The 27,537-nt window shown below is 45.3% G+C and overlaps 1 protein-coding gene across 2 annotated transcripts in view; it reads right to left on the bottom strand.

The window, feature by feature from the left end:
* Positions 1–27,537, bottom strand: part of GTF2E1 (general transcription factor IIE subunit 1) — a 148,001-nt gene that overhangs the window by 93,242 nt on the left and 27,222 nt on the right. For both annotated transcript variants that reach the window (XM_068116442.2, XM_078778592.1), the window contains exon 4: positions 26,526–26,661. In XM_068116442.2, the coding sequence (XP_067972543.1) occupies positions 26,526–26,661 (136 nt within the window). The remainder of the gene's footprint in view (positions 1–26,525; positions 26,662–27,537) is intronic.

Genomic DNA, 27,537 nt, shown 5'->3' with positions numbered 1-27,537 from the left:
ATGGGCAGCTCACCATCATAGAATCCACCATGAATTCTTCATTGTACCAGAGGGTGCTTGAGGATAATGTGAGGCCATCTGTCAGAGAGTTGAAGCTCAACGAAGGTGGACCTTGCAACATGACAATGACCCAAAACATACCAGTAAATCCACCAAGGAATGGCTGAAAAGAAAGAAATGGAGGGTTCTGGAATGGCCAAGTCAAAGCCCGGATCTAAATCCCATCGAGATGTGGGGGGATTTGAAACGAACTGTGCATGCAAGAAACCCCTCAAACATCGCACAGCTGAAAGAATTCTGCATGGAGGAGTGGGCAAAAATTTCTCCCAGTCGATGTCAGAGAGTGGTAGACAGTTATAAGAAATGCCTACTTGAGGTTGTTTCTGCCAAAGGGGGCAATGCCACCTACTAGAGCCAAGGATGTACTTCCTTTTTCGACAGAAGGAAATGGCATCTCTGTCAATTTTTTGTTGAATACATTATTGCAAAGTCAACTTTTCATTGTTTTTTGTTCAATTAGATCACCTTTATCTATAGATACTGTTTAAATGAAGATCAAATATTGATATGTCCACATATGTTAAAAAGATTTTTTTAAAACATTTAATGGGGTGTAATTACTTTTTCCACGTGCGAAATTTGCATTTATGTTTATTATAATTATACAATGGACTGCAAAATGTAGATGTTTCATGATATTTGTTATATTATATCACCTTTATCTATCAATATTGTTGAAATGAAGATCAAATAGCTGTATGTTGAAATATGTTGAAAAAGTCAAAACTTTACATGGGGTGTACTTACTTTTTCACGTGACTGTATATTTCTATACATATAGGTGACCCTCTTTCCAAGGTGGCCAAGTGGGAACTGCTACAGGTGACCGTGAATTATTCTATATCTGGGGCGGTTCCGAGATGTTACGGAGAGAGAAGCCGACTCCAGGACGATAGCACTCTAGGATGAGGCATTAATCCAGTTACCATGGCTGCTTTCCCGAGAGGGTAGGACCTGTGTGGAAGTCCTCTTAAGGATACTGCGACGGAACAGAGGGCGCAAAGACCGTTAAAGATGCAATGTCCATGTCGGATGTACGATATTTAATGTGGTTAACAGTAAATGAATGAATGAACGTTTTAAGGCCATTTTCCCCACCAGAGCAGGGGTTAGCCTTGCAGGCCCCATGACGCCAGAGCATTGCTGTTTGAAGCAATGTTTTTATGGCCGGATGCCCTTCCTGACGCCAACCCTTGGTCGCCTCTTACGATGCGCAGGGATACGGTGTCCCTATTCTAAATCGGAGTACACACCGGGATCATTCATCCCAGCAAGCTGGTACTCAATTTGCCGACCTCGGAAGGATGACAGGCTGAGTCAACCCCGCTGGCGTTAATTCAGCGATTGATCGGGATTCGAACCCAGGATCCTAGGATCCCAAGCCGGCACCCTAACCGCTAAGCCAAGACCAGGCTGACATTGTGGTTAACAGTATTGAATCCGATTTCAAAACGTAATAATGGAGCACGTTTTCATCATGTTATGCTTGGAGACGAAGAAAAGAATGTTATAGTTGTGGGAATGCCAATAGTTTACAAAGTAAGCATAGACAATTTGTGTCGTTTAAGGTGTATTGCGTAAGAAATTGCATCAGCTGTGGGATCCGAAATAGGACCTTTTCATATTTTTTTCCCCTTTTTCTGAAAGTTTATTCCATATCCACTCCCTTTACACTTCACGGGATTTTGAATGATGGTGGTGGTGCACAAAAACAGCTGTGGAAAGGATTCAAACCTTTTTCTTTCCAGCAAGAAGGTGCGGGAAAAGAGTAAGAAGAAGAAGAGCATCTCTTGGCGGCACGGTAAAAAAGGATCCTTGCTCGTGGCGTGAACCGCTTGAGCATGTTGGTGTGAAGGGCTTCATCTCTGTGAACGATATGAGGATTCAGTGTGCATGAGGAGGTGGAAAAAAGGAAAAGAGCATATTCTGTGGAAAAAGGCGCGTCTGTGGGTCACTGTGGAGATGATCGGTGCTTCATGATGCGAGCAATCTCGGTGTGTGCTATACAAAGGAGTTGACCTCGATGAACTTCCTGAAGGACTTGCTGTGTTGCATGAAGTAGGTTGAGGAGGGGAAAAGGATCAAAGGAGAAAGGAATCGCAGAGCGTGAATCGCAGAGTCCATTCATGCTTGTTCCCACCAAGCCCCATTCTGACAAGCGTCGATGAAAATGCCCTTCAAACAGGCCTGAAACCCCATTCCATTCCCATCCTCATATCCCGTTTTATATGGATTCCCTGCGAATATTGTTTTTCTTGTTTGCTTTCCTTTCCTTACCCTGGGGTTAGATAGAGGGTCCGTGTATGTGATGTTGTGTCGGCCTTTTGTATCAGTTGTATGTGGCCTGTGTTAATGCAGTCTGTCATTATTAATTAATTAATTATGTCCTCATCTATCTATAATTCCAGTAATCTCTGTGTGTCTGTGTGTCTGTGTGTCTGTGTGTCTGTGTGTCTGTGTGTCTGTGTGTTTGTCTGTGACCGCTGTTTCTCGACAACCACGGGTCCGATATACTTTAAACTTGCCAGGTATATTGCTGGGGACCCGAGGATGTGCCTTTTCAAGGTTTTAAATTAATCGGACAAGTACTTACCGAGCTATGTCCAAAAAACGCTTCAACCAATCAGAGAGCAGCGAGCTATCACGTGTGCCGAACGTGGCGATCAGACTCTACCTCGGACGGCACATTTGAGAGCGTATTCATTTATTTCACGTTGGAAAACTATGTTGCCGTTAAACTATGTTTTAAAACGAATTCAAACTGCGATTAAATTAAAACGATTCATCGTAACTGCGACGATTTGCGAACTTCCGGTCCGGCAGCCAATCACAGAACGCTTTGTTGCGTAGGCGTGGCCGATGTGAGAACGAGCGGAGCTGAGCGCGTTACGAGCTGACCGCCATTACGTTACGGTTCGTAATTCGATTTCTTCCGGAGAAAATAATAATTTCTCGATTTCATATGCGCATTATTTCTCCCAATTCAGTCAGAGCGAAGGGCGGAAGCGAAGAGCGTTGTTTTTTTTGTTTACGGGCGTACGGGCGGGGTAGAGCGTACGGGTAGCGTTTTTTTTTTTTTTGGCAAGGAACGGGCACCCACGTACGGGCAATGCCCTAGTACTGTATGATTTGCTTATTGTATCGCTTTGCATTTTTTTTTCCAGTAAATTGATTGTATTTCATTTTGTTTGATTGACATTTTTCGGATCGGGTTGCAAGCCTCCCCTGAGCCGCCAGTGTGGCAATCTAGACCCGAGAGCCTCTACTCCTTGCATTAAACCAAAAGTTCAAACTTCCAAAAACCGATCAGCTTGCGGGCCTCGGCCCGGCGAGTTGGGGATAGAACCTAGGGTCGCGGACATTAGTCACCCTGTAACACACTTAGTCGGGTCCTCATCCTCATCACCCGTAACAATATGAATCATATCAAGAAACTGGACAGAAGTTGCTGCATTTGTAGAGGAGATAAAATTATGTACATTCCACAAAAGCACTCGTCAATGAAGGAAGTATGGTTAGGAATACTGGTATTATTATGTATAAAAACATGACTACCAATTAAATCTTCTGGCCAGATTGCCAAGCCTTTTACATGACGACCTCTATCAAAATGTACTTAACATGACAAGACTAGACATCAGTATGAAAACAGCTCTTTAATCTGCATGACGGTTCAGTCTTCAGCGGAACTGTCCAGGTGGCTTCAGGCCCAAGTAGGTGTGGCTTCATTGTGATTATCCGAGTCCTCACATGTCAAATTGGCAGCGCAACAGGAGCACCGGTTGCTGTTGCAATGAGCCTCGAGACAGGAGCAATGAAGGGAATGAAGCAATGCATCTGGGGCAGGGGGGTAAGAAGTGAATAAGTTACTAAGAAGTTGTCCATCTGCACCAACCCAGCCATGTCCTTGTAGTGATGGACAGTCCATCGAACACCGAAGGGCCCTCTGGTGTATCTCCTCCTGATAACTGGCCCTACAGCAGTGAAGGATGACCTCACTTATGGGTGGCAAACTTTGCTCGTTTGACTTAGCCAAAGAAAACACTTTCAACCGGGCCTCATCAACACTGTCCACCATTCGTCCGTACAAACGACAGAACGCCTCCAGAGGCTGGATCAATTGTTTGTCCATTTCAAATGCGGTGCCACTTTGCTTCAATGAATGTAGTGTCGTCGAATACTAATTCAAACTCTTTCCTTTTGCACTCACCGCAGAAAGAACTCGTCGAGTCGCAACCGGTGAAAATTTACAATCCTATAAAAGCATCGCAAACTTCATGACCAAGCACTGATCTTATCTCAATTAGATCCAAGATGCATGCACGGTTTCGCAGGCCGGTCGCAAAGTAGTGACTTTAGTCGATGAATGACGCAAGCCAGAGCATGATGATCGTGACTTCAGAATCGAGACTTGATGATGACGTTCGAGTGATGATGAATGAGGAAAGCCCGAGCATGATGATCGCGACTTCAGAATCGAGACTCTTGATGATGAGTTTGGGTGATGATGAATGAGGAAAGCCCGAGCATGATGATTGCGACTTCAGAATCGAGACTCTTGATGATGACGTTCGCGTGATGGTTAACCGAGTGTTTAGCATGCAGAAGAAATCTGGTGTTGGCTTCCTCACGATCGCAACATAGTTCAGGCACTAATGTAACAGTGGTGGCACCATCTTCAATTTCCAGCTGATGACAGTTACGTCCATGGAAAATAGAGACTGACAAATTTTGCCTTGATGAAAAAGAAGCTTCTTCTTTCCATGTCGTGAAAATAAATTCAAACGGTCCTTCTTTGTTCGCTCCATTCGCCAGAAACTTTTTCCATTGACTCGGTGTTTTCTGACCTTGTCCGTGGATGTGGATGTGGATGTGGATGTGGAGTGGATGACAGCCACACACAGCTCGGCGCTATCATTCATGGGCTTTGTGGCCGATTTCATTGTAGCAATCGCAGACAAAATCAATTCGGCACGAGTTGTGCAGCTTCGACTGCTTCAACGTGATGCAAAGTAAAAGATCGGCCAGTTCACCAAAGGCCTGCAGAACGGACATGATCAAATAGATTAGAACCATCCTATCCATGATGAATACACCAGTACTATTGGATTTGAAAACAGCACAGCTGCATTTGACCTGGCGGCTAGCCAGGTCGATTTGTCAGTATTTGCAAGTCCTCCATCAGAGCTTGCCAGAGGAAATGATACTGCACCAAGTGGGAACTTCAGGACACCCCAGAGGTTGATCTGTCTGTTCTGACTCAAAACAACTAACCTGGAGGCAAAAAGATTGTTGTCATCCTGGATAATCACCTGCTTACCACGTTTTGTCGATAGTTTTCAGCTTCAGCTTTGGCATGGTGCTGCAGACATTGACGGCTTTTTCAGGAGGCACTCTTTGATATTGTTTGTGGCGGCTGTCTCACCGATGGACACGGCTTGCACAAGGTCATGCTGGACTTGAGCAGTAGCCACAGTGTCTGAGCTCAGGCTTACCAGCTGATCTGGTTTATCATTTCCGAAAGAGTTGACAGTACTACCAATCGTCGAGACGATTCCCTGAACGGCAGCATCGTCTTTCTTGATGCGAGTCATGTCCAAGTCCTTTCATTTCCCAATCTCTTGGCTAATCCCTGCCATCATTTCACACTTGCGGCTGATGGCTGCACGCTCAGCACTGCAGGTAACTTACAGGGAGATGAACTATTTCCATCAAACAAGTGGGCAGATATCTGCAGTAGTGAGCATGGTCGTAACTGAAAAACCACAGTATCATATGATGCGAGGACTCCAGATGCATCTGCCATTCTGATTCGCGAGTTGCAGGAATAAACTGCAGTAAGAGCTGCAGGAGCTCGATGTACGTTGTCCGGATTGCGTAGGCCAGGCTCTGCTGGCAAATGCTATGAACAATGTTCTGGTATAAATCAAACCACTTTTGCTTGAATGAATGAATGAATGAATGAATGATCGTTTTAAGGCCATTTTCCCCGCTAGAGCGGGGGTGAGCCTTGCGGGCCCCATGACAATCATGGTTCCCTGTTTGAGGCAATGTTTTTATGGCCGGATGCCCTTCCTGACGCCAACCCTTAATCACCTCTTACGATGCGCAGGGATACGGTGCACCTATTCTAAATCGGGGTACACACGGGATCATTCATCCCAGCAAGCTGGTACTCAATTTGCCGACCTCGGAAGGATGACAGGCTGAGTCAACCCCCCTGGCGTTAATTCAGCGATCGACCGGGATTCGAACCCAGGATCCTTGGATCCCAAGCCGGCACCCTAACCGCTAAGCCAACACCAAGCTTGTTGGTTGATAATACAGCATGGAACGGATTGAAGGACACCGATATTCTGATTGGTTGATAACATTAGACCTTCTAACGGTTGGCACTTCCACACCAAGAAACATAGTACCTGAATAATTAATTGATGTTTTTGATTTGGCACACTGCTGTGAGGAGAAAGTCAATATCGATTTCGTTTCAATGTATAGGAACGTAGATCCATGTTGGGCTGCAATAAAACTGAAGGATACTGAACGACGGACTGACCTGACAGCATATATCTACAGTTTACAACATTGAATTGCATAAATGAAAAAAAATGCAAAGTGTAATTTTTTCTGAAATAAATTGTAAAAATTTTCATTTAACACGCACTCCATGGAGGGAGAGGGAGTGGTGCTATGGCCAATGGGGGAGTTGTGGTGTGGTCGTGGGTATTGTTAGCTATAAAGGGTGAGGGTTGATGGGAAATTGCGGAGGGGGGAGATGGTCTTGTAGATTAGAGCGACGGTTGTTTCTTCCATTTAATCGTGAGGGTGGCAGCCTCTCTCCATCAAGGCAGATAACCACAAGATCTATTCATGACTCTTGCGTCATAACAGTGCTCCATACAATGTTCAGAGCACAAAAGCGAACATTTTGTAGGCCCGGTCCACACTCGGGTATTTCGCAGAAACCTCATCCAATTTCTGGCCCTCGGATCTTTTGGCCATTGGTGTAGCATGAAACCATCTCGGTTTGTATTACTCCAACCACCAAGGATGCATCGATCCAGCATATATGAATAAAATTCGAAAATTATTCACCGTTTGAGTTCAATCGTACCGCGATGTAACCCGTAAACAATATGGAAGTGGTGGTCAACTTCCTGGTTTGACGTCATGGCTATTCATGGAGAAGAAGAATAAGACTTTTACTTGGCTTTTATGCTTGGTTATAATTGGTTCATAAAGCATGATTATTTCGACTTTTAATGGCAAAATTACCGACTTTATCAATCAGAAATTGGAAAAAGACACATTGTAGCGACCCATGGGTCCCCCAAGCGAGACCAACAACAGAATCTCCTTGCTCCAGCCGGTGACGTAACCGGCGGGCAAGCCACGGCGCCGGGGTGGCCGGTCACGTGACCACCAAAGCGTGCCGCGCGTGCGGTTATAATCCTTTGCACCTGTCGGTCACGTGACCACCAAAGCGCGCCTCGCCTGAGAGGCGGGGCTTTCGGTTTCGGTTGTGCTTTCTGGTTGTGATATATATGCAGCCCGATAAACGGGCTTTTCAGAGTTCCCGAGTTGGTTTTTACAATAAACATCTTCTCGGACGAGTTTGTGTCTTGCCCGTCACTTCGTCCGTCTCAAGCAAGAGCCCTGCTCTTGACTGATGACCCCGACTGCCCCCGAACGGATTCGGGGGCTGCGAACGGACACGGCAAGCGCGCCCTAGCCAGGGAAGCCACCGAGGCTGGTGACGCCGGCTTCTCCCGCACGGCTTCGGGCGCAGTTTCGACCGCGGTTTCGACATGCCGGAGTTTCGGTAACGACGACGGCCATGACTATGAGGTTCGCGCACCGCGCTCGGCTCCTCCTCTACGACCGGAGGGGCGAGCCTACTCCAAGACCCTCCGAAGGCACGGCTGCTTCGTCACCTTCGCGCGCACTGACGTTGGCGGAACGGCTGCTTCGTCACCTTCGCGCGCGCTGACGTTAGCGGCACGGCCGCTTCGTCACCCTCGCGCAACTACAACTACAACTACAACCGCAACTACTTCTCCGACCCTGCATCCTCGGGAGGCCCGTGAGGAACCTCGGCAGCCTCCCCCGAGGCCTTGCCCAGCCCCTCGGTTGGCTCACCCGCTTTTCGCGTGCACCGCTCGAGCCTTCTCGGCACTGCACCCGCGAACTGCAACCTTGGGAGGCCCGCGAGGAACCTCGGCAGCCTCCCCCGAGGACTTGCCCAGCCCCTCGACCGCCCCCCTTCCACTGCACCCCCCGTCTGACCACCTGCCACCACACCGGACCCCCCCCCCCCCCCCCCCCGCGACTGGCCAGGGGTCGGTTCGGTCGGGTCATCCGGGCCTCCCTCAGGTTGACCTTCCTGGATCAAGTCCATTCTGGGGGGGGCGTGTGTAGCAACCCATGGGTCCCCCAAGCGAGACCCACAACAGAATCTCCTTGCTCCAGCCGGTGACGTAACCGGCGGGCAAACCACGGCGCCGGGTTGCCGGTCACGTGACCACCAAAGCGTGACGCGCGTGCGGTTATAATCCTTTGCACCTGTCAGTCACGTGACCACCAAAGCGCGCCTCACCTGAGAGGCGTGGCTTTCGGTTTCGGTTGTGCTTTCTGGTTGTGATATATATGCAGCCCGATAAACGGGCTTGTCAGAGTTCCCGAGTTGGTTTTTACAATAAACATCTTCTCGGACAAGTTTGTGTCTTGCCCGTCACTTCGTCCGTCTCAAGCAAGAGCCCTGCTCTTCAACATCATGTCTATTTTGTAGGCTATCAAGGGATAGATTAGCATTCGAGGTGGTCTGAGCATTTGGGTTCCCCTTTAATGTGACAGTTTAGGGAATTAATTCGTCATAGGTTGCATAAAATTCGCTGTTACAGAATTATGAATCTATAAAATGAAATTATAAAAAACCAGAACGGCACTCTTCAACGTCACAACGTCGACTGATATGCCTCTGCCCACATTATTACATCATCACAATACTTGTAACAAGTTTGATTTAAATCCATTCAGCTGTTCTCAAGTTATCACATTTCTACCCGACATGACATCTGACCTTTGACTTATTGACGCCAAAATTTAATCAGTTCATGTTTACATCATTATACATACCTGCACCAAGTTTTAATTTAAATCCCTTCAACTGTTCACAAGTTATCACATTTTTACCTGACATGACCTCTGACCTTTGGCCTTTGACTTTGGGATCCCAAAATTGAATCATTTAATCTTTATATCGTTATACATACCTGGACCAAGTTTGAATTAGATCACTTCAGCCATTCTCAAGTTATAGACCTATAAAAGACTGACCTGTAACCTCTTGGCCCCAAATTCTAATCAGTTAATCTTTACATCATTATACATATCTGTACCAAGTTTGAATTAGATCACTTCAGCCGTTCTCAAGTTATAGACGTATAACGGACTTTGACCTTTGACCTTTGCCCCTAAAATCTAATCAGTTAATCTTTACATCATTATACATACCTGGACCAAGTTTGAATTAAATCACTTCAGCCATTCTCAAGTTAGACATATTACAGACTTCGACCTTTGACCTCTTGACCCCAAAATCTAATCAGTTCATCTTTACATCATTTTACATAAGCGTACCAAATTTGGTCAGATTCCCATCACTGGTTCACAAGTTATCGTGGTAGCATGATTTTAACCAAACATGATCTCTTACTTTGCCCTTTGACATTGTGAACCCAAAATATAATCAGTTCATCTTTACCTCATTATACATACCAGCACAAAGTTTGACTAAGATCCCTTCAGCCGTTCTCAAGTTATCGCGATAACGAAAACTTATCACGGACGGACGGTCGGACGGATAACCTGAAAACATAATGTCTCTGGTGACTCAAGCTTTTGGGTCTCACTATCTGCCATGATCTTTGCTGGGAAAACTACATTCCAAATCTGGCCTCCAAAGCCAGTCGCCGACTGGGCATCCTCCGTCGTGCGAAGTCCTTCCTTGGCACACCTGAGCTCCTCACCACATACAAGGCTTTCATCTGCAGCTCAATGGAGTACTGCTCTCCCCTCTGGGCCAGTGCTCCTGCCTCACACCTAGCTCGTCTTCACGCTGTTGAAACCAAAGCTTTCAGAATCATTGGAATCTCCCGCGACGAAGCTAACTCCGAGGGCCTTTCACTTACTCACCGCAGGCACGTTGGTGGTCTTTCTGTCTTCTACCGACTCTTCTCCGGCCTTGCTCCCCCAGCTCTCTCTGGGCTCTGTCCCCCAAATATTCCTACAGGTCGCACAAGATCTGCCTGCAACCCTCTTATGGTTAAACTGCCAAAATCAAGACTCTCTGCTCACCTTCACTCCTTCATTCCCCTTTTCTCCCACCTCTGGAACAAACCCCCTCACTCTCTTCAATGCCACTCCTCCCTCCAGGTTTTAAAAACAGCTGTTCACCACCATCTCAAGACTTCCCTCATTTATTCATTCCAAAAAATAATAATAATACCATCTCCTACAGTTCCTCTTTTCTACATTCCCTAAACTCTCCAGAACTCCACCCCTCCTTCAGCGTCCTCAAACGTATTTTTGACTCGAAGCTCTCAAACTCATTTTGCAAAAAATGTTCGTTTCCCATGAATCGTACACTTTTCAAAATCCAATCTCACCCCTCCCCTCCAAATCTTCCCCATCCCCCCTTCCCTCCAAATCCTCCCCATCACCCATCCCTTTCAAATCTCCCCCCTTGCCCCTTCCCTCCCCTCCCTCCTAAACTCCTCCCGCACCCCTCCCCTCCAAGACTCTCCCTCGCTCCTCCCCTCCTAGACTCCCCTCTCACCCCTCCTCTTCAAAGCATCCTCCCTGCTTCTTCCCCCTTCCAACTTTCACCTTCATCTCCCCCAACCTTCTGCCTCGCTCTTCCCCCTCCTCAAATAAAACCTCACTGTGCCTCACCCAATCTCCATCAAACCTTTTGTCTGCCCCATTCTTCCCTTTCTCCAAGCTATTCTGAAATCTATGAAATCTCTGACACACCTTCAACAGCTCTCCCTACCTCTTCCTCCTCTGCCACATCTTACCCTACCCCTCCCCCCCCCTGTTCTGTACCCGATGCTCCCCCTTCCTCTTCATTAACGGTATGGACCTCAAACATCCGGGGCCTTCACTCAAACTTGACTGATCTCTCCATAAAGGTTGCTTCTGACAAACCAGATGTGATCTGCTTAACAGAAACTTTCCTCATTCATGATGTCTCTGATGCCTTGGTATCTCTCACAGGTTACTCCCTCCTCCGGTATGATAGACCTGAGCCTCGTCCTGGAGGTGGGGTTGCTATCTTTATAAAAAACTCTTCCTCACTCGCCCTCCACTGCCCTCTCTCCACCTCACCCCCAGGAATACCTTTGGCTACGGCTTCCCCTTCGCTCCCACCTTTTGTTCATATGTGTGTTGTACCGTCCACCAAACAGTGATGACTCCATCTACATCTCGCTGTCTGATAATATGGACCAACTTCTATCTACCCATCCCAACTCTCTCTTCCTCATATGTGGTGATTTCAATTGTCACCATGCCAGTTGGCTGGGTGTGGGTACCTCTCTCACCAGCCATGGCTCTTCAGCAAAGGACTTCTGCGACTCACTGGGACTGACACAATCTGTCAATTTCCCGACCCGGATCTCAGTCAACGGAGCATCTTCTCTTCTGGACTTGGTTATGACTAACTTCCCTGAAAATGTCTGCTGCTCTTCTTCTGCTTCAATCGGCTCATCTGATCATGTGCTTGTCAAAGTGGACATCTCTCTGACAATTCTCAGAGAGCCTCCTCAGCGTCGACGAGTCTGACATTTCACTCAGGCCAAGCTGCTCTTCAAGCAGCCATCAATCATCTGGACTGGTCTCCCATCTCTACCGCCTCTGACATCAACTCATCCTGGGAATTCTTTCAAAGTAAATTGCTCTCTCTCATGCACAGATTTATACCATCTCGTCTTCAGTTGTCATACCCTTCCTCCCGTCCATGGTACACGGAATCTTGTGGTGAGGCTGTTGCCCTGAAACAACTTGCTTTCGTCTCCTGGAAAGCAAATCCAACGGAAGGAAATCTCATTTCCTTTCACAAAGCCCGAAACAAGTGTGTGTCCACCCTCAGGAGAGCCAGGAAACAACATCTCACCGTTCTCAAGACCGAACTCTCTTATCTGTCTCCCTCTTCCAAATCCTGGTGGCGTCTGGTCAAATCTGTTTCTGGTGTTTGTTCCCCCTCCATCCCCTCCCTCACCTCAAACGGCTTAACGGCTGACTCCGCACGTGAAAAAGCTGAATGCCTCAACTCTGGGTTTGCCTCTAAATCTTGTGTCCCAAACCCATCCCTCTCTGTACCCACCGTACCCAGTCGTACCCAGCTGCTCCTGGACTCTGTGTCCTTTCCTCCTGACAAGGTGGAAAAGTTTCAGTCAACCCTCGACTCTGATTCTGCAACTGGTCCTGACGGCATCAGCCCACGGGTCCTAAAATCATGTTCTTCCGCTCTTTCACTCCCTCTTTCTGTTCTCTTCACCCTCTCTTTTGCTAAAGGCCATCTGCCATCTGCTTGGAAATCAGGCAACATCACCGCTTTGCACAAAAAAGGTGCAAAAACAGATCCTAGCAACTACAGACCAATCAGCCTTCTCCCAATTATCAGCAAAGTCAGGGAATCCATCATTGCTTCAGATATGAAATCTTTCCTCTTCTCCAACGACTTGATCTCTGATCATCAATTTGGTTTCAGACCTGGTCACTCTACTCTGGACATGCTGCTTCTGCTTTCTCAACAATGGATGGAGGTCCTCAATGCCAAACAGGAAATTAGAGCTGTCTCCCTTGACATTTCACATGCCTTCGATACGGTCTGGCACCCTGCTCTGCTCACCAAACTCTCCTTTGGTATCCATGGAAATCTCCACGCATGGCTGGCGGACTTCCTCTCTGGTCATAGTCAACGTGTGGCCCTGAATGGGTTTCTCTCATCTCCTCTTCCTGTTCAGGCTGGAGTTCCCCAAGGTAGTGTTCTGGGCCCTGTGCTTTTTCTGGTCTTCATCAATGATCTCTCTGTTGATCTCTCTGATTCCAACATCAAGTTGGAAAGAGGATTGACGAGAAGAGGAAGAAGTTCAAGGAGTGGCAGAAGGCGAAGGGTACGGGAGCAGAAACAGCAGAGCATGAAAGTTATAAGGCAGCCAGGAAGGCTGCAAAGAAAGAGGTAGCAAAGGCGCAGGAGGCATGTAGGAAAATGTTCAGAGAACGCTTGGATTCGGAAGAGGGTCAGAGAGCGGTATTCAGGATTGCAAAGCAGATAGCGAAAGAGAGGTGTGATGTGATGGGGGTGAGCTGCTTGAAGGATGAAGTGGGACAAATCGTTGTCGACCCAGATGGAATTAAAGGAAGATGGAAAAGATATATGGAAATGCTGTTGAATACAGAGAATGAATGGGATGGCAACATAGAGAGTAACCCAGTTTTAGGACCGGCACAGAAGATAACTGAGAAGGAAGTTGAGGAAGCGATAAAAGCAATGAAGGGTAGAAAAGCGGGAGGGCCAACGGGAGTTGTGGGAGATATGTTGAAGGCAGCAGGAAGTTGGGGTGTGAAGAGAATGACAGAGATCTGTAATCTGGTGGTGAAAGAAGGCCACATTCCAGTGGATTTGGGAATTGAGTACCCTCGTCCCTCTATACAAGGGGAAAGGTGACCCTCTGGAGTGTGGCTCGTACCGAGCGATAAAGTTATTGGAGCATGGAATGAAGGTATTGGAAAGGGTGTTGGAGAGGAGGATAAGGAAGAAAGTGAAGATCGACGAAATGCAGTTTGGATTTATGCCAGGAAGAGGAACGACAGACGCGCTTTTCATTGTGAGGCAGTTGCAGGAGAAGTACATGGAGTAGAGGAAGAAGTTATTTCTTGGGTTTGTTGATCTGGAGAAAGCATTCGATCGGGTTCCACGCAAAGTATTGACGTGGGCATTGAGGAAGTTAGGAGTGGAGGAATGGTTGATCAGAGTAGTGATGGCAATGTACAAAAGAGCACGCGCAGCTGTAAGGACGAAGGACGGGAACAGTGGTGAGTTTGAGGTGAAGGTGGGAGTGCATCAGGGGTCGGTACTAAGTCCACTACTATTTGTAGCTGTGATGGAGGTGCTGGCTCAGAACGTAAAGGAGGGTTTACCGTGGGAGTTGTTGTATGCAGATGATCTGGTGTTGATTGCGGAAAGTATGGATGGACTGAAGGAAAAGATGAACACGTGGAAGGAATGTATGGAGACAAAAGGTCTGAAGGTGAATATCAGAAAGACGAAGGTGATGGCAAGTGGTAAAGCATGTGGTGAGGTGGAAAAAACTGGGAAGTGGCCCTGTGCTGTGTGTAGGAAGGGTGTCGGAGTGAACTCCATTCAGTGTACAATGTGCGCTGAGTGGGTTCATCAAAAATGTAGTGGTCTGAGAGGGTCATTAACCAGTGTGGCAGCTACATTCAAATGTAAGGTGTGCACAGAGGGAGCTGCAGATGGAGGAAATGTTGAGTTGGATCTTGGAGACGGTGTGAAGCTGGAAGGTGTGAAAACATTTTGCTACCTCGGAGACATGCTGAATGGAGAAGGTGGATCAGACTCGGCAACGGTTGCTCGAGTGAGATGTGCATGGAAGAAGTTTCGGGAATTGAGTGGCGTGCTGACGATGAGGGGAGTGTCGTTGAAGCTGAAGGGAAAGGTGTATGCTGCATGTGTGAGAAGTGTTATGATTTATGGGAGCGAGACATGGGTAATGAACGTAGAGCAGCAACGAAGGTTGGAAAGGGTGGAAATGCGAATGGTTCGACGGATGTGCGGAGTATCGTTGAGAGAGAGGAAGACAAATGATGAATTGCGAAAGATGATGGGAATAGAGCCTGTGGTTGATGCTGTGAAGAGGAACAGGTTGAGATGGTTTGGTCATGTGTTGAGGAAGGATGAAAGTGACTGGTTGAGAAGAGTGATGGAAATGAATGTAGAAGGAAGTAGAAGACGGGGAAGACCGAGAAAGACTTGGCTAAAGATGGTGGAAGAAGAAATGCGGGCAAGGGGGTTATAACAAGGAGAGATGCAGAAAATAGGGCAAAATGGAGAAGATTGTCATGGGGACCGCAAGGCTAACCCCCGCTCTAGCAGGGAAAATGGCCTTTTAAAATGCATGTTGTTGTTGTTTTGTATCAATGATCTCTCTGACTCTCTTGAAAATCCTCTCTATCTCTTTGCTGACGACTCTACTCTCTGTCGCTCCATTCCTCATCCCTCAGATCGGCAGTCTCCAGCCTCCTCACTCTCTGCAGACCTGGACAAACTCACAGACTGGGCATCCAAATGGAACATGTCTTTCAATCCTGATAAATCTCACACTCTTACGATGTCTCTCTGAAAAGACCGACTGGACCACCCTCCCATCCACTTTCTAAATAATCCTCTCCAAGAAGTTCTGTCACTCAAGCTTTTGGGTCTCACTATTTGCCCTGATCTTTCCTGGGAAAACCACATTTCAAATCTGGCCTCCAAAGCCAGTCGCCGACTGGGCATCCTCCGTCGTGCGAAGTCCTTCCTTGGCACACCTGAGCTCCTCACCACATACAAGGCTTTCATCCGCAGCTCTATGGAATACTGCTCTCCCCTCTGGTCTGGTGCTCCTGCCTCACACCTAGCTCGTATTCACGCTGTTGAAACCATAGCGTTCAGAATCATTGGAATCTCCCGCGATGAAGCTAACTCCAAGGGCCTTTCATTCACTCACCGCAGGCAGGTTGGTGGTCTTTCCGTCTTCTACCGACTCCTCTCTGGCCTTGCCCCCCCCCCCCCCCCAGCTCTCTCTGGGCTCTGTCCCCCAAATATTCCTGCAGGTCGCACAAGATCTGCCTGCAACCCTCTTATGGTTAAACTGCCAAAATCAAGACTTTCTGCTCACCTTCACTCCTTCATTCCTCTTTTCTCCCACCTCTGGAACAAACTCCCTCACTCTCTTCAATCCCACTCCACCCTCCAGGTCTTTAAAACAGCTGTTCACCACCATCTCTTATCCTCCCCCATCCAAAACCTTGATCTTTTCTACCCCCGCTAATTTCGGTCCCCTTGTGTTTTATACCTCTCCCCCCCCCCTTCCCACGCCTCCTCCCCCGAAGCCCTCTCCCTCCCACACTTCTCCCTGCTCTCAAATGTTGTGGTTGTGTGCTTCCCCTTCTCTCCCCATCTTGTCTTCCGCTCCCTCTTTTTGTATATTTTGTTTGTCTGGTTGTTTTGTTAGTGAAATAAATGTTAGCTCTTTCACGAGCCTCGATTCAGTATACAACAAAAAAAAAAAATTAAAAAAATTAAAAAATCCAAAACCTTGATTTTTTCTACCCCTGTTAATTCACCCCAGATCCACTTTTTTTAAATTCCGACTTCTTTCCTGGAAGTCTTAGCAGTGTCCATGTGTTTTCTACCTCTCCCACCTCTCCCCACCTTTCCGTGCCTCCTTCCCCTAAGCCCCCTCCCTCCAATAGATCTCCCGATGTCCCTGGTCTCAAATGTTGTACTTGTGTCCTTCCCTCTCTCTCCCCATCTTGTCTCCCGCTCCCTTTATCACATGTTTTATGTGTCAGTTGTCCTTTTGTGATTAATGTTAGCTCTTCCAGGGCACTCACTGCCAACCATAGGAGCACCAACAGCCTGAACACGAGAGGGTTTTCCTCCAATGGGGGGGGGTACAAATCTATGTCCTCTATTATAGACACCACTGGGGGCGTGGTGAAGGAATTAAATATATATATTTAATTACTTCATAATCAAATTAAATAATTAGTCTCGGCATATATCAATTTAATTCAGTAAATGTGAGTCAAGATGTCTGCAACAAGGCCATGAAGCGCAAGTGATAGCAGAAGTGCACACAGACACCAAATTACCGATGTAAAAACATCTCCATTTCCGTAGGAATGAATCTCCAATTATATATTGGAAGCCAATAGGAGAACATTGTTCAATACACGGAGTTTCAAGAACGTATAAAACCACCGTTTAGAGGCCATTTTCAAGAACGTATAAATTGTGTAAATCAAGGGATGGGTGTATGTCCTTGCCTAGCCTCCGAGTGCTGCTTGGGGGAAAAGACATGGCAAAGGCCCAGATGCCTTTCGAATGTAACCCTCCAAAGGCCCTCATTGTTGTGCAAATACACGTCAAATATGCTCACATTTCCACCCACCTACGTACCTGCCTTCCCTGTGTACGTGCTCAGATGGCACGCAACGACCAAGCCTTTTCAAAGTCACACGAGCAGTCAGTGGAGAGAGAAGCAACATGGCAGCCGGCAACCCCACATTAAAATTAAAGGGCAGAGCCGGCCATCAAAAGCCTCCATACGAGAAACAGGATTATCGGGTCGTACTCGCACATTTCACCAACTGCGACGGCACAACCATTCAGGTCTCGACCTTGGGACTTATTCTACCCACAATGCAGCATCGTCCTTTACATGTCAACCTCAACCAGGTCGTCACTCCTACAGGCCATGGATCAAGAGGAAGAAAAACGTCCAAACTGACAAAGTGAAGGTTAGAAAGTGAAAATGTCTCGAGTTCAAATGTCATGGAAGAAATTGGACGTGAGCGCCAAATGAATTACTGCGCACGTTTCATGAAGAGCTCAGCACGAGTCAAAATTAATTAATAACAAGTACACATACATTCAAAGTACACCGCCCCCATGCCAAATAATGAAATATCCTACAGCGCGGCATTGCCGGGGCGCCTCTGGCGCCCGGCAATACCGCAGTGCACCTCATAGAGACTGCATTGGTAGGAAGAGGTGTTCGCTAATTGATTGATTAATTGTATAATTAAAATCAATAAAAGATTATCACAAAATATTTTCTTAATCAATTGGCTAATCGCATAACTAAACCAGAAGTGCTTCATCCGAAGACCTATCTTTTAGAAATTTTATTAAATGTCATTAATAAAAAATTAAATAATTAATTGATTAATCAATAAATAATTAAGCAATTAATCAATAAATAATTAAGCAATTAAATGATTAATCAATAAATCAAAAATATCCTTGATAGCCACATCACTTGGTCACTCATGTCCAAATATTAGCTTCCCAGCTCAAACGGTGCCTGAGATATTGGCCAAATGAGAAAGAAAATAAATAAATGATTAATAATGAAAATAAATAAATAATAATCATAAAAAAATTAAATTATTAATCAATTTGGTCAGAGAACACATAAACTACCACTATTTCATCAGAATCTGTAACTTAAAAAAAAAAAATTGTTTGGTCATTAATCGAATAATTAAATAATTAATCGATTAATTGATTAATTAATAAATGAAAAATATCATTTGCAGCCAAATCACCTGGTCATTGGCTTGTCCAAATATCAGCTTCCTAACTCAAAAGGTGCCTGAGTTAATGGTCAGAAGAGAAATGAAATTTAATTAATTAAATAAGTACTTCATTAAACGCTAATAATTAAATAACTCCTCAATTAATTGATTAATCAAAAAACAAAAAATACCGTTTTTGACAAAGGACTTGCTCACTATTGTGCCGTAATTTCAGCTTCTTAGCTTGAAGGATGGCTGAGATATCGCCCGGACAACCAAGAAAACAAACAAACAAACAAACAAACAAACAAGAAACCAGAGTGAAAACTGAGTACTCTCTTTCAGCGTGCGTCACTGCCGAGCCCCCTTTGGTGCCCGGCAATGACGATTTGCAATGCCTGGAGATGGCATAGGAAAGGAGCGGTGTACAATAGCTAGAACCGTGGTGACACGACGTGGAGAGAGAAAAATTGGAGGGTTAACAATAAGAGCGCATGAAGGTGTAGTCCAAGAGCATTAGCACCAAATAAGGTGAAACCCAGAACAAATTCAAACAAAGCTGAAAATTTCAGGATATGTTCAGAAAGCTGTCCTGAATAACATACTAAAAGTCCCCAGACATCGCCCTTGTGCTTCAGCGGAAATTCAAGATGGCGTCCAAAATGGCGGCAATTTTGGCATTTTATCATATTACCACCTAAAAACATGATAGAAATGCAAACAGTGTGTCAAAATACATGTTTTCAAGCACGAGGATCGTTTTAAAGATTACATTATGAGTTTATAGAATTTATATGTGTCATTGTCACCCTAACAAAACGAACAAACGTGTCGAGGTAGACACACCAAGTGTCTCGGGTAACAAGTACGGGCAACGCGTGTCCGTCTGAACTCGAGCTCTCGTCTATGACACCGACGAATTGTGACAACAAAGCACACAAATTTCTTCCTTATAGACATCCTGCCCACCTGTCCAGCCTCCCTTGTAAAACCTTAGCTTATCAATCCATGACATTGAAAGTCCTAGACAATCCTCATGGATTATTCAATACAAGTCTGGAAGGTGGAAAACACATCGTAGCGAGTGAAGACGTGCCAGCAGCTTAAAGCATCGCCTCTTGCAAATCTACAACACTGCCGTCATGACTACGGCTTAAAGGAGCTTCGACAACGTGTTCAAAATAAACAACAACGTGACAAAGTAACGCGCCATCGACATATTACGTATGCAAAGTCAGGGTGCATCTGGAGAAAAACTAAAGCGAAAACGAAGAAGATGAGGAGGGGTAGAGGAGTGTGGAATTTCGGAGGTTACTCCACTGCTCCACAAAGTCTGGACACAATATCCATGTTTATACAGAAACATGAAATTGCACCACAACTGCCCTCCGGGATTTTCTTTTTTCAACCACACCAAGCACTCATGAGGAAGTACACAAATTTAAAGCAAATGCAGGCAACGCATCAAACAAAATGATATATTGTGACAGTTCTGCAAAACCGTCACTCCGCAGGCAATGACACCCAACGTCGTTTCCTGAGTTTAGTTATTTCATAATTAAATGTTTCAGATAATCCTCCCTCATATCTAGTATGGGATTCTCCTTCATATCTCCCATATTATAATCTAGTGTGGGATTAGCTAGCGATTTCCTCTCCAGCTCCTTGCTCACAGCTCCTCTCCAGCTTCTTCAAAAGCAAAGTGCTATCCCCATCGACCCATCGAGTCAACGTGGAAGCAGCGCAGCAAAGCGGATCCGCATTTGTATATTCGTGCCAAAACCGCATTCAAATATATGCACCCATTTCAAACTGCAGCAGCCACCACAACCACAACTAACCACTGCCAAACTACCAACCATCTCCACACCACCATACCACAATCACCTTCCTCCACAACAGGAACCAACAACCAACATAGTGCTTTTATGGATCACCACCACTCAACCATGCCAGCTCCACCACGCCATCTCAACCACAATCTTACCAACACCAGCATTCACCACTCAACAACCGCAACGCTCCACAAACCTGCCTGCACGTTCAACCTGCCATAAACAGCTGCATTGTATGAGGGACGACATGGCGCTCAAACACCCTGTGCCACGACTTTCAAGCCTGGCTAACAGCGAGCGCAAAGGTACCCATGACTTCCTGTTATCAGTAGCGATCCTCTGCTTGCCTGTCATGCCATTTAGGTTATTTGCGGACGTTCGCGCGATGAATGCAGAGCAAGACAAGTCAGCTCCCATGTTAAGTGAAGAGCTCCATGTCAGGGCCCTGTCCACGAGCCACTGAAGGTGTTACAAGGGAAACAAACTTGTGGCTCGGCTTCACGCTGTTGAATCCAAAGCTTTCAGAATCATTGGAATCTCCCGCGATGAAGCTATCTCTGAGGGCCTTTCACTCACTCACCGCAGGCAGGTAGGTGGTCTTTCTGTCTTCTACCGACTCCTCTCCGGCCTTGCTCCCCCAGCTCTCTCTGTGCTCTGTCCCCCAAATATTCCTACAGGTCGCACAAGATCTGCCAGCCACCCTCTGATGGTTAAACTGCCGAAATCTCGGCTCTCTGCTCACCTTCACTCTTTCATTCCTCTTTTCTCCCGCCTCTGGAACAAACTCCCACACTCACTTCAATCACACTCCTCCCTCCAGGTCTTCAAAACAGCTGTTCACCACCATCTCTTATCTTCCCCCATCCAAAACCTTGATCTTTTCTACCCCCACTAATTCACCCCAGATCCACCTTGTTTGAAATTCCAACTTCTTTCCTGGAAGTCTTGGCAGTGTCCATATGTTTTATACCTCTCCCACCCCCCCCCTTCCCATGCCCCCCCCCCCAAAGCCCTCTCCCTCCCACAGTTCTCTCGATGTCTCCATGTCTCTCGGTCCCTGCTCTCAAATGTTGTGTTTCTGTCCTTCCCCCTCTTTCCCCATCTTGTCTACCGCTCCCGATGTTATTTGTTTTGTGTGTCTGTTTTTGTCTTTCTGTGCGATTAATGTTCGCTCTTTCACGAGCCTCGATCTTGTATACAAAAAAAATACAAAAAAAAAAAAAAAAAAAATTTGTATAATTTAAATAAACATAAATGCAAATTTCGCATGTGGAAAATGTAAGTACACCCCTACATTTATCACTACTTCAAATACCTAAAATTAGAATCAGGTGCACCAGCTCAGGTGCAACTGATTAGAACATCGTTGGAGAAGATCTTGGAGGACCCTGTCTTATTTAAACCTGAGACATTTAGTTTGGTTTGCTCTTTGTTGTTGAAGTGTGCGGCGTCACCATGCCGAGATCAAAACAGCTCTCTGAGGACCTCAGAAAAGAAGGTTATAGATGCCTACGAGTCTGGGAAGGGATTTAAAAAGATCTCCAAACAATTTGAAATCAATCATTCGACTGTCTGGAAGATCATCTACAAGTGGAGAAGATTCCAAACAACTGCCAACTTGTTCAGGCCAGGCCGCCCCAGCAAGTTCAGCCCGAGAGCAGACCGCAAGATGCTGAAAGAAGTCTCTAAAAACCCCAGAATGTCATCACGGGACCCACAGGTAGCTCTTGCCACTGTTGATGTCAAAGTGCACGAGTCCACCATTAGAAAGAGGCTGCACAAATTTGATCAACATGGGAGGTGTGCCAGGAGGAAACCTTTGCTGTCCAGAAAGAACATCAGGACAAGACTAAAGATTGCCAATGAACACCTAAGCAAAGACCAGCACTTCTGGAACAATGTGCTCTGGACAGATGAGTCAAAGGTAGAGCTATTTGGCCACAGTACCAGAAGACATGTTTGGTGAAAACCAAAGACAGCATTTGACCACAAGAACCTGATACCAACTGTAAAGCATGGTGGTGGAAATATTATGGTTTGGGGCAGCTTTGCTGCATCAGGGCCTGGGCAGCTCACCATCATAGAATCCACTATGAATTCTTCATTGTACCAGAGGGTGCTTGAGGATAATGTGAGGCCATCTGTTGGAAAGTTGAAGCTGAACCGAAGGTGGACCTTGCAACATGACAATGACCCAATACATACCAGTAAATCCACCAAGGAACGGCTGAAAAGAAAGAAATGGGGGGTTCTGGAATGGCCAAGTCAAAGCCCGGATATAAATCCCATCGAGATGTTGTGGGGGGATTTGAAACGAGCTGTGCTCAGCCTGTCATCCTTCCGAGGTCGGCAAATTGAGTACCAGCTTGCTGGGATGAATGATCACGGTGAGTACCCCAATTTAGAATAGGTACACCGTATCCCTGCGCATCGTAGGAGGCGACCAAGGGTTGGCGTCAGGAAGGGCATCCGGCCATAAAAACATCGCCTCAAACAGGGAACCATGATTGTCATGGGGCCCGCAAGGCTAACCCCCGCTCTAGCGGGGAAAATGGCCTTAAAACTATTTACTCCCTGAATTCATTCATTCATATTTTGTGCATGCAAGAAACCCCTCAAACATCGCACAGCTGAAATAATTCTGCATGGAGGAGTGGGCAAAAATTTCTCCCAGTCGATGTCAGAGACTGGTAGACAGTTATAAGAAATGCCTACTTGAAGTTGTTTCTGCCAAAAGGGGCAATACCACCTATTAGAGTCAAGAGTGTACTTACTTTTTCCACAGAAGGAAATGGCATCTCTGTCAATTTTTTGTTGAATAAATTATTGCAAAGTCAATTTTTCATTGTTTTTTGTTCAATTAGATCAACTTTATCTATAGATACTGTTTAAATGAAGATCAAATATTGATATGTCCACATATGTTAAAAATATTAAAATAACATTTCATGGGGTGTAATTACTTTTTCCACATGCAAAATTTGCATTTATGTGTACTTAAATTATACAATGGACTACAAAATGTAAATGTTTCATGATATTTGTTATATTATATCACCTTTATCTATCAATATTGTTGAAATGAAGATCAAATAGCTGTATGTTGAAATATGTTGAAATATGTTGAAAAAGTCAAAACTTTACATGGGGTGTACTTACTTTTTCACGTGACTGTACCTTTCCTGGCTCCCCTGTAAATAATTACTCCCAATACACTTGTATTTCCAATCTGCCCATTTCATGTCATTTCCTCCATTGGTTTAGCAAAGTCCATACTAGTCATGAGCCGGGCGTTTCATTTCCCAGCAATTTGCTCCATACGATATCTGGTGCGTACTGGCAGTTTCGCATGGCTGCAACTGATTAACATAAGATCAGTACGCACTCAGGGCGTGAAACCCAATTATAAAGCCACATCACCCCGAGGTAAACGGTCATTAGACGGAGGACCCTGGGAGATTTGGTCGACTAATTGGAGTTCGCAGTTGATATTGGCAACCCTCCGGATAATTTAGTTATCCGCGCTCGGTGGCCTCAGGTCCGGTAGTCCGGGATGAACCGAGGATCCCCTGTAGTAATCCCGAAACCCAGTTCCATAACAATATAAACAGTCTCAGAGAAATATTGAAGGGAAATCAAGTGGAGTGAAAAGGTAAAAATATAAACGAAAAAGCATCGTCAAATGCAAACCTGTCCACGTCCGCTTTGTATTCAGACTTCTTCCGTACATTAAACATGACAAAAACAGTTTTAAAAAAGAATACAAAAAGGACGATTTTAAGCGATCTTGACCTTTTGACCTCAAAAGCAATATGCTTCAGTAACACAACATGCAAACCCTGCTCAAATTACAAGTCAATCGGATGAAAATGGACGATTTTACGCAAACTTGACCTTTGACCTTTTGATCAAAAAAAATTACCTTTCAGCTTTCGATTGGTGAACCAATTCAGTGACCCAATTTGCAAATTCTTAAAATTTCAGTTCAATTGTATGAAAATTGACAATTATATGTGACACTGACCTTTAACCTTTTGACAATATTATTCATTTGTCTTCTCCACATTCTCATAACTAGGGCATGCCCGTACTATATATAAGCTAGGACGTGCCCGTACGTGGGTGCCCGTTCCTTGCCAAAAAAAAAAAAAAAAAAAAATTTGTGTAGGGGTGTGTGTGTGTAAACATCCTAGGGCGTGCCCGTACGTGGGTGCAAAAAAACATGCGTGCAAACAACAACAGCAAAAAAAAACTTTGAAACCACGTGGCAGTAACGACCACAGAACCCCCCCCTCTATTTACATGAATGGTTTGGTCCATTCGCAACGACCACAGAACCCCCCCCTCTATTTACATGCAATGGTTTGGTCCATTCGCAACGCCAAAGCGAACGGCGAACGGCTAAATCGCCATAGCTCGGTAAGTACTTGTCCGATTAATTTCAAACCTTGAAAAGGCACATCCTCGGGTCCCCAGCAATATACCTGGCAAGTTTAAAGTATATCGGACCCGTGGTTGTCGAGAAACAGCGGTCACAGACAAACAAACGTACAAACGTACAAACGTACAAACGTACAGAGATTACTGGAATTATAGATAGATAAAGCCAAGTTGAAATTTTGATGAGAAAAGTTGAAACAAAAAAAAAAAGTTACGGCACAGACAGACAGACACACAGGAGTGATTGCAAAACCACGTCTCCAACGCCAACAAAGACAAAAAAATGAAAGTAGAAGAAACTGATTCAAGCTAAATAAATGATTCACTTCAATCATCGTGTTTGGGTTCATAACAGGACAAAGGTCTTCCCTCAACATGGTCCATTCCTTACCATTAGGTACAATTTGGGCCATTTGTACTCCCATGAATTGATCAGTCCAGTCTCTTCATCTCATCCTACAAATCCCCTAGGATTCCAGTCTGTAATACTCAGCCATCCCTTCTTGCTAGGTTTTCAGACCGGTTCCATTTTGGTTTATTAATTAAAGTGACCAATGTTGAATTCTCTTTTCCATCTGATATGTTTTGGTTAAAAAATAAATAAATAAATGTTTATACAGTATTAATAAAAGTAGACAAGAACAGCACTCAGTAGAGACCATACACCTCCGCCAGGTGAACAGTTCACGTTTTGTATCCAAGAGTAGACCAGAAAATCACAATACAGAATCACATTTAATCAAAACCATCCGTCCACAACTTTTTGAGACATCCTGCTATTTATCGTTTTTGGCCCTATCTCCCAATGGTGAAGAATCACTTAAAATTTTTCTACCAGCCGGATCCGGATCTTCACCAAAATTGAATCGATTCTTCCTTGTCACACACAACCTGTCCAACAAGTTTCGTCCAAATCCATCCACAACTTTTTGAGAAATCCCGCAATGTATAGGTTTTTGCTCGATCTCCCAATGGCGAAGAATCACTTAGAAATTAAATAATTATCATATCCGAATCCATACTCAGATCTTCACCAAAATCGAATCGTTTCTTCCTCGTCACACACACAACCCGTCTACAATGCTTCGTCCAAATCCGTCCATACATTTTTGAGATACCCTGCTATGTATCGTTTTTGGCCCCATCTCCCAATGGTGAAGAATCACTTTAAAATTATACTAGCCGGATCCGAATCCTCATCAAAATCTAATCATTTCGTCCCTGTCACATACTCTCTGCCAAATTTCGTCCGAATCCGTCCACAACTTTTTGAGATATCTTGTTCACAAACAAACAGACAGACAGACAAACAGGGGTGAAAACATAACCTCCATCCACCTTTGGTGGCGGAGGTAAAAAATGATAATAAAAAGCATCATTACTTTGGTTGGCAGAAATGCTCCATACTTGGGGAATTAGAGAGATGAGCTGTTTCACAGTGTTTGAGCATGACCTCTCTTCCACCCATCTCCAGTAAACACCATAAAAATAAACCATGACAGACTCCAGAATTGAATTGTCCCGGTAACTCGAGCACTGGCTTCGAGCTCGACTCTTAATGTGCAATTGAACGTAGAATTACCACCATTCATAGTCATAAGAGAGGCCTTCTATTTTATAGATTTCCACCAGAAAAGGTGGTTTAAGGTTGAGCCAACATCGCCACCTGCAGAGCGAAAATCAATTGCAATGACACTTGGACATCGACGATGCAGGGGCAACGGGCGATGCACGAGAGAGCGATTTTGTAACTATCAGGTGCCAATAGCACGCAAAACACATTCACACCGGCCGCTCACGTTTGTCCACACAACGCACCAGACTCGGGCTCGAAGAGTTGATTCGCCTCCAGGTCGGTGAAAGTGCTCGAGCAGGTGGGACAGCGGAATGAGGCGCGATTTGTCGAGTCACGCTCATCGGTCTCAATCTTGCGGCGCATGTGATCCAGCTTGTACTAAACGCGAGGGATGGAGAAAAAAATATTTTAATTTAAAAACAACATGTGGAATCCAGTTTTCTGGGCTAAAGAAGACCATGAAATTACAATTAACAGAGTGAGAAGTAATGATGACATTTACTTGAACACTCGGTGAACTAGAACTGCACTCGGTAGAGCGCGCACCTCCACCAGGCTGAACAGTTTACGTTTTGTATTCCACTGAAAAGCCGGATCTGGATTCGGACCTGAACCAAAATCGAATCGGCTTGTTCTTGTCACCTAACCAACCCGTCCACCAAGTTTATTCATAAATCGTCCATAACTTTTTTTAATATCATGTTATATATCGCTTTTCACCCGATCTCTCAATTGTGAAGAATCACTTAATAATTAAATAATTCTTGCAGCCGAATCCATATTCAGATCTTCACCAAAATCGAAACGATTAGTCCTTTTCACAGACACAACCACTCCACCAAATTTCGTCCAAATCCGTCCACAACTTTTTGAGATATCCTCCTATATGTCTGTTTTGGCCATATCACTCAATGGTGAAGAATCACTTTAAAATTATACTAGCTGGATCCGGATCTTCACCACAATTGAATCGATTCTTCTTTGTCACACACACAACCTGTCCAACAAGTTTCGTCCAAATCCATCCATAACTTTTTGAGATATCCTGCAATGTATAGTTTTTGGTCCTATCTCCCAAAGGTGAAGCATCACTTAAACATTAAATAATTGTTATATCCGAATCCATATTCAGATCTTCACCAAAATCGAATCTATTTGTTCTTCTCAGACACCCAACCGGTCCACGGTCCACCAGGTTTCATCCAAATCCATCCATAACTTTTTGAGGTATCCTGCTATGTATCGTTTTTGGCC

Source organism: Myxine glutinosa, chromosome 5 (assembly GCF_964187855.1).
Source record: "Myxine glutinosa chromosome 5, kmMyxGlut1.1, whole genome shotgun sequence".
Classification (NCBI taxonomy): Eukaryota; Metazoa; Chordata; class Myxini; order Myxiniformes; family Myxinidae; genus Myxine; species Myxine glutinosa.
This window is presented reverse-complemented; position numbering and strand designations above follow the sequence as displayed.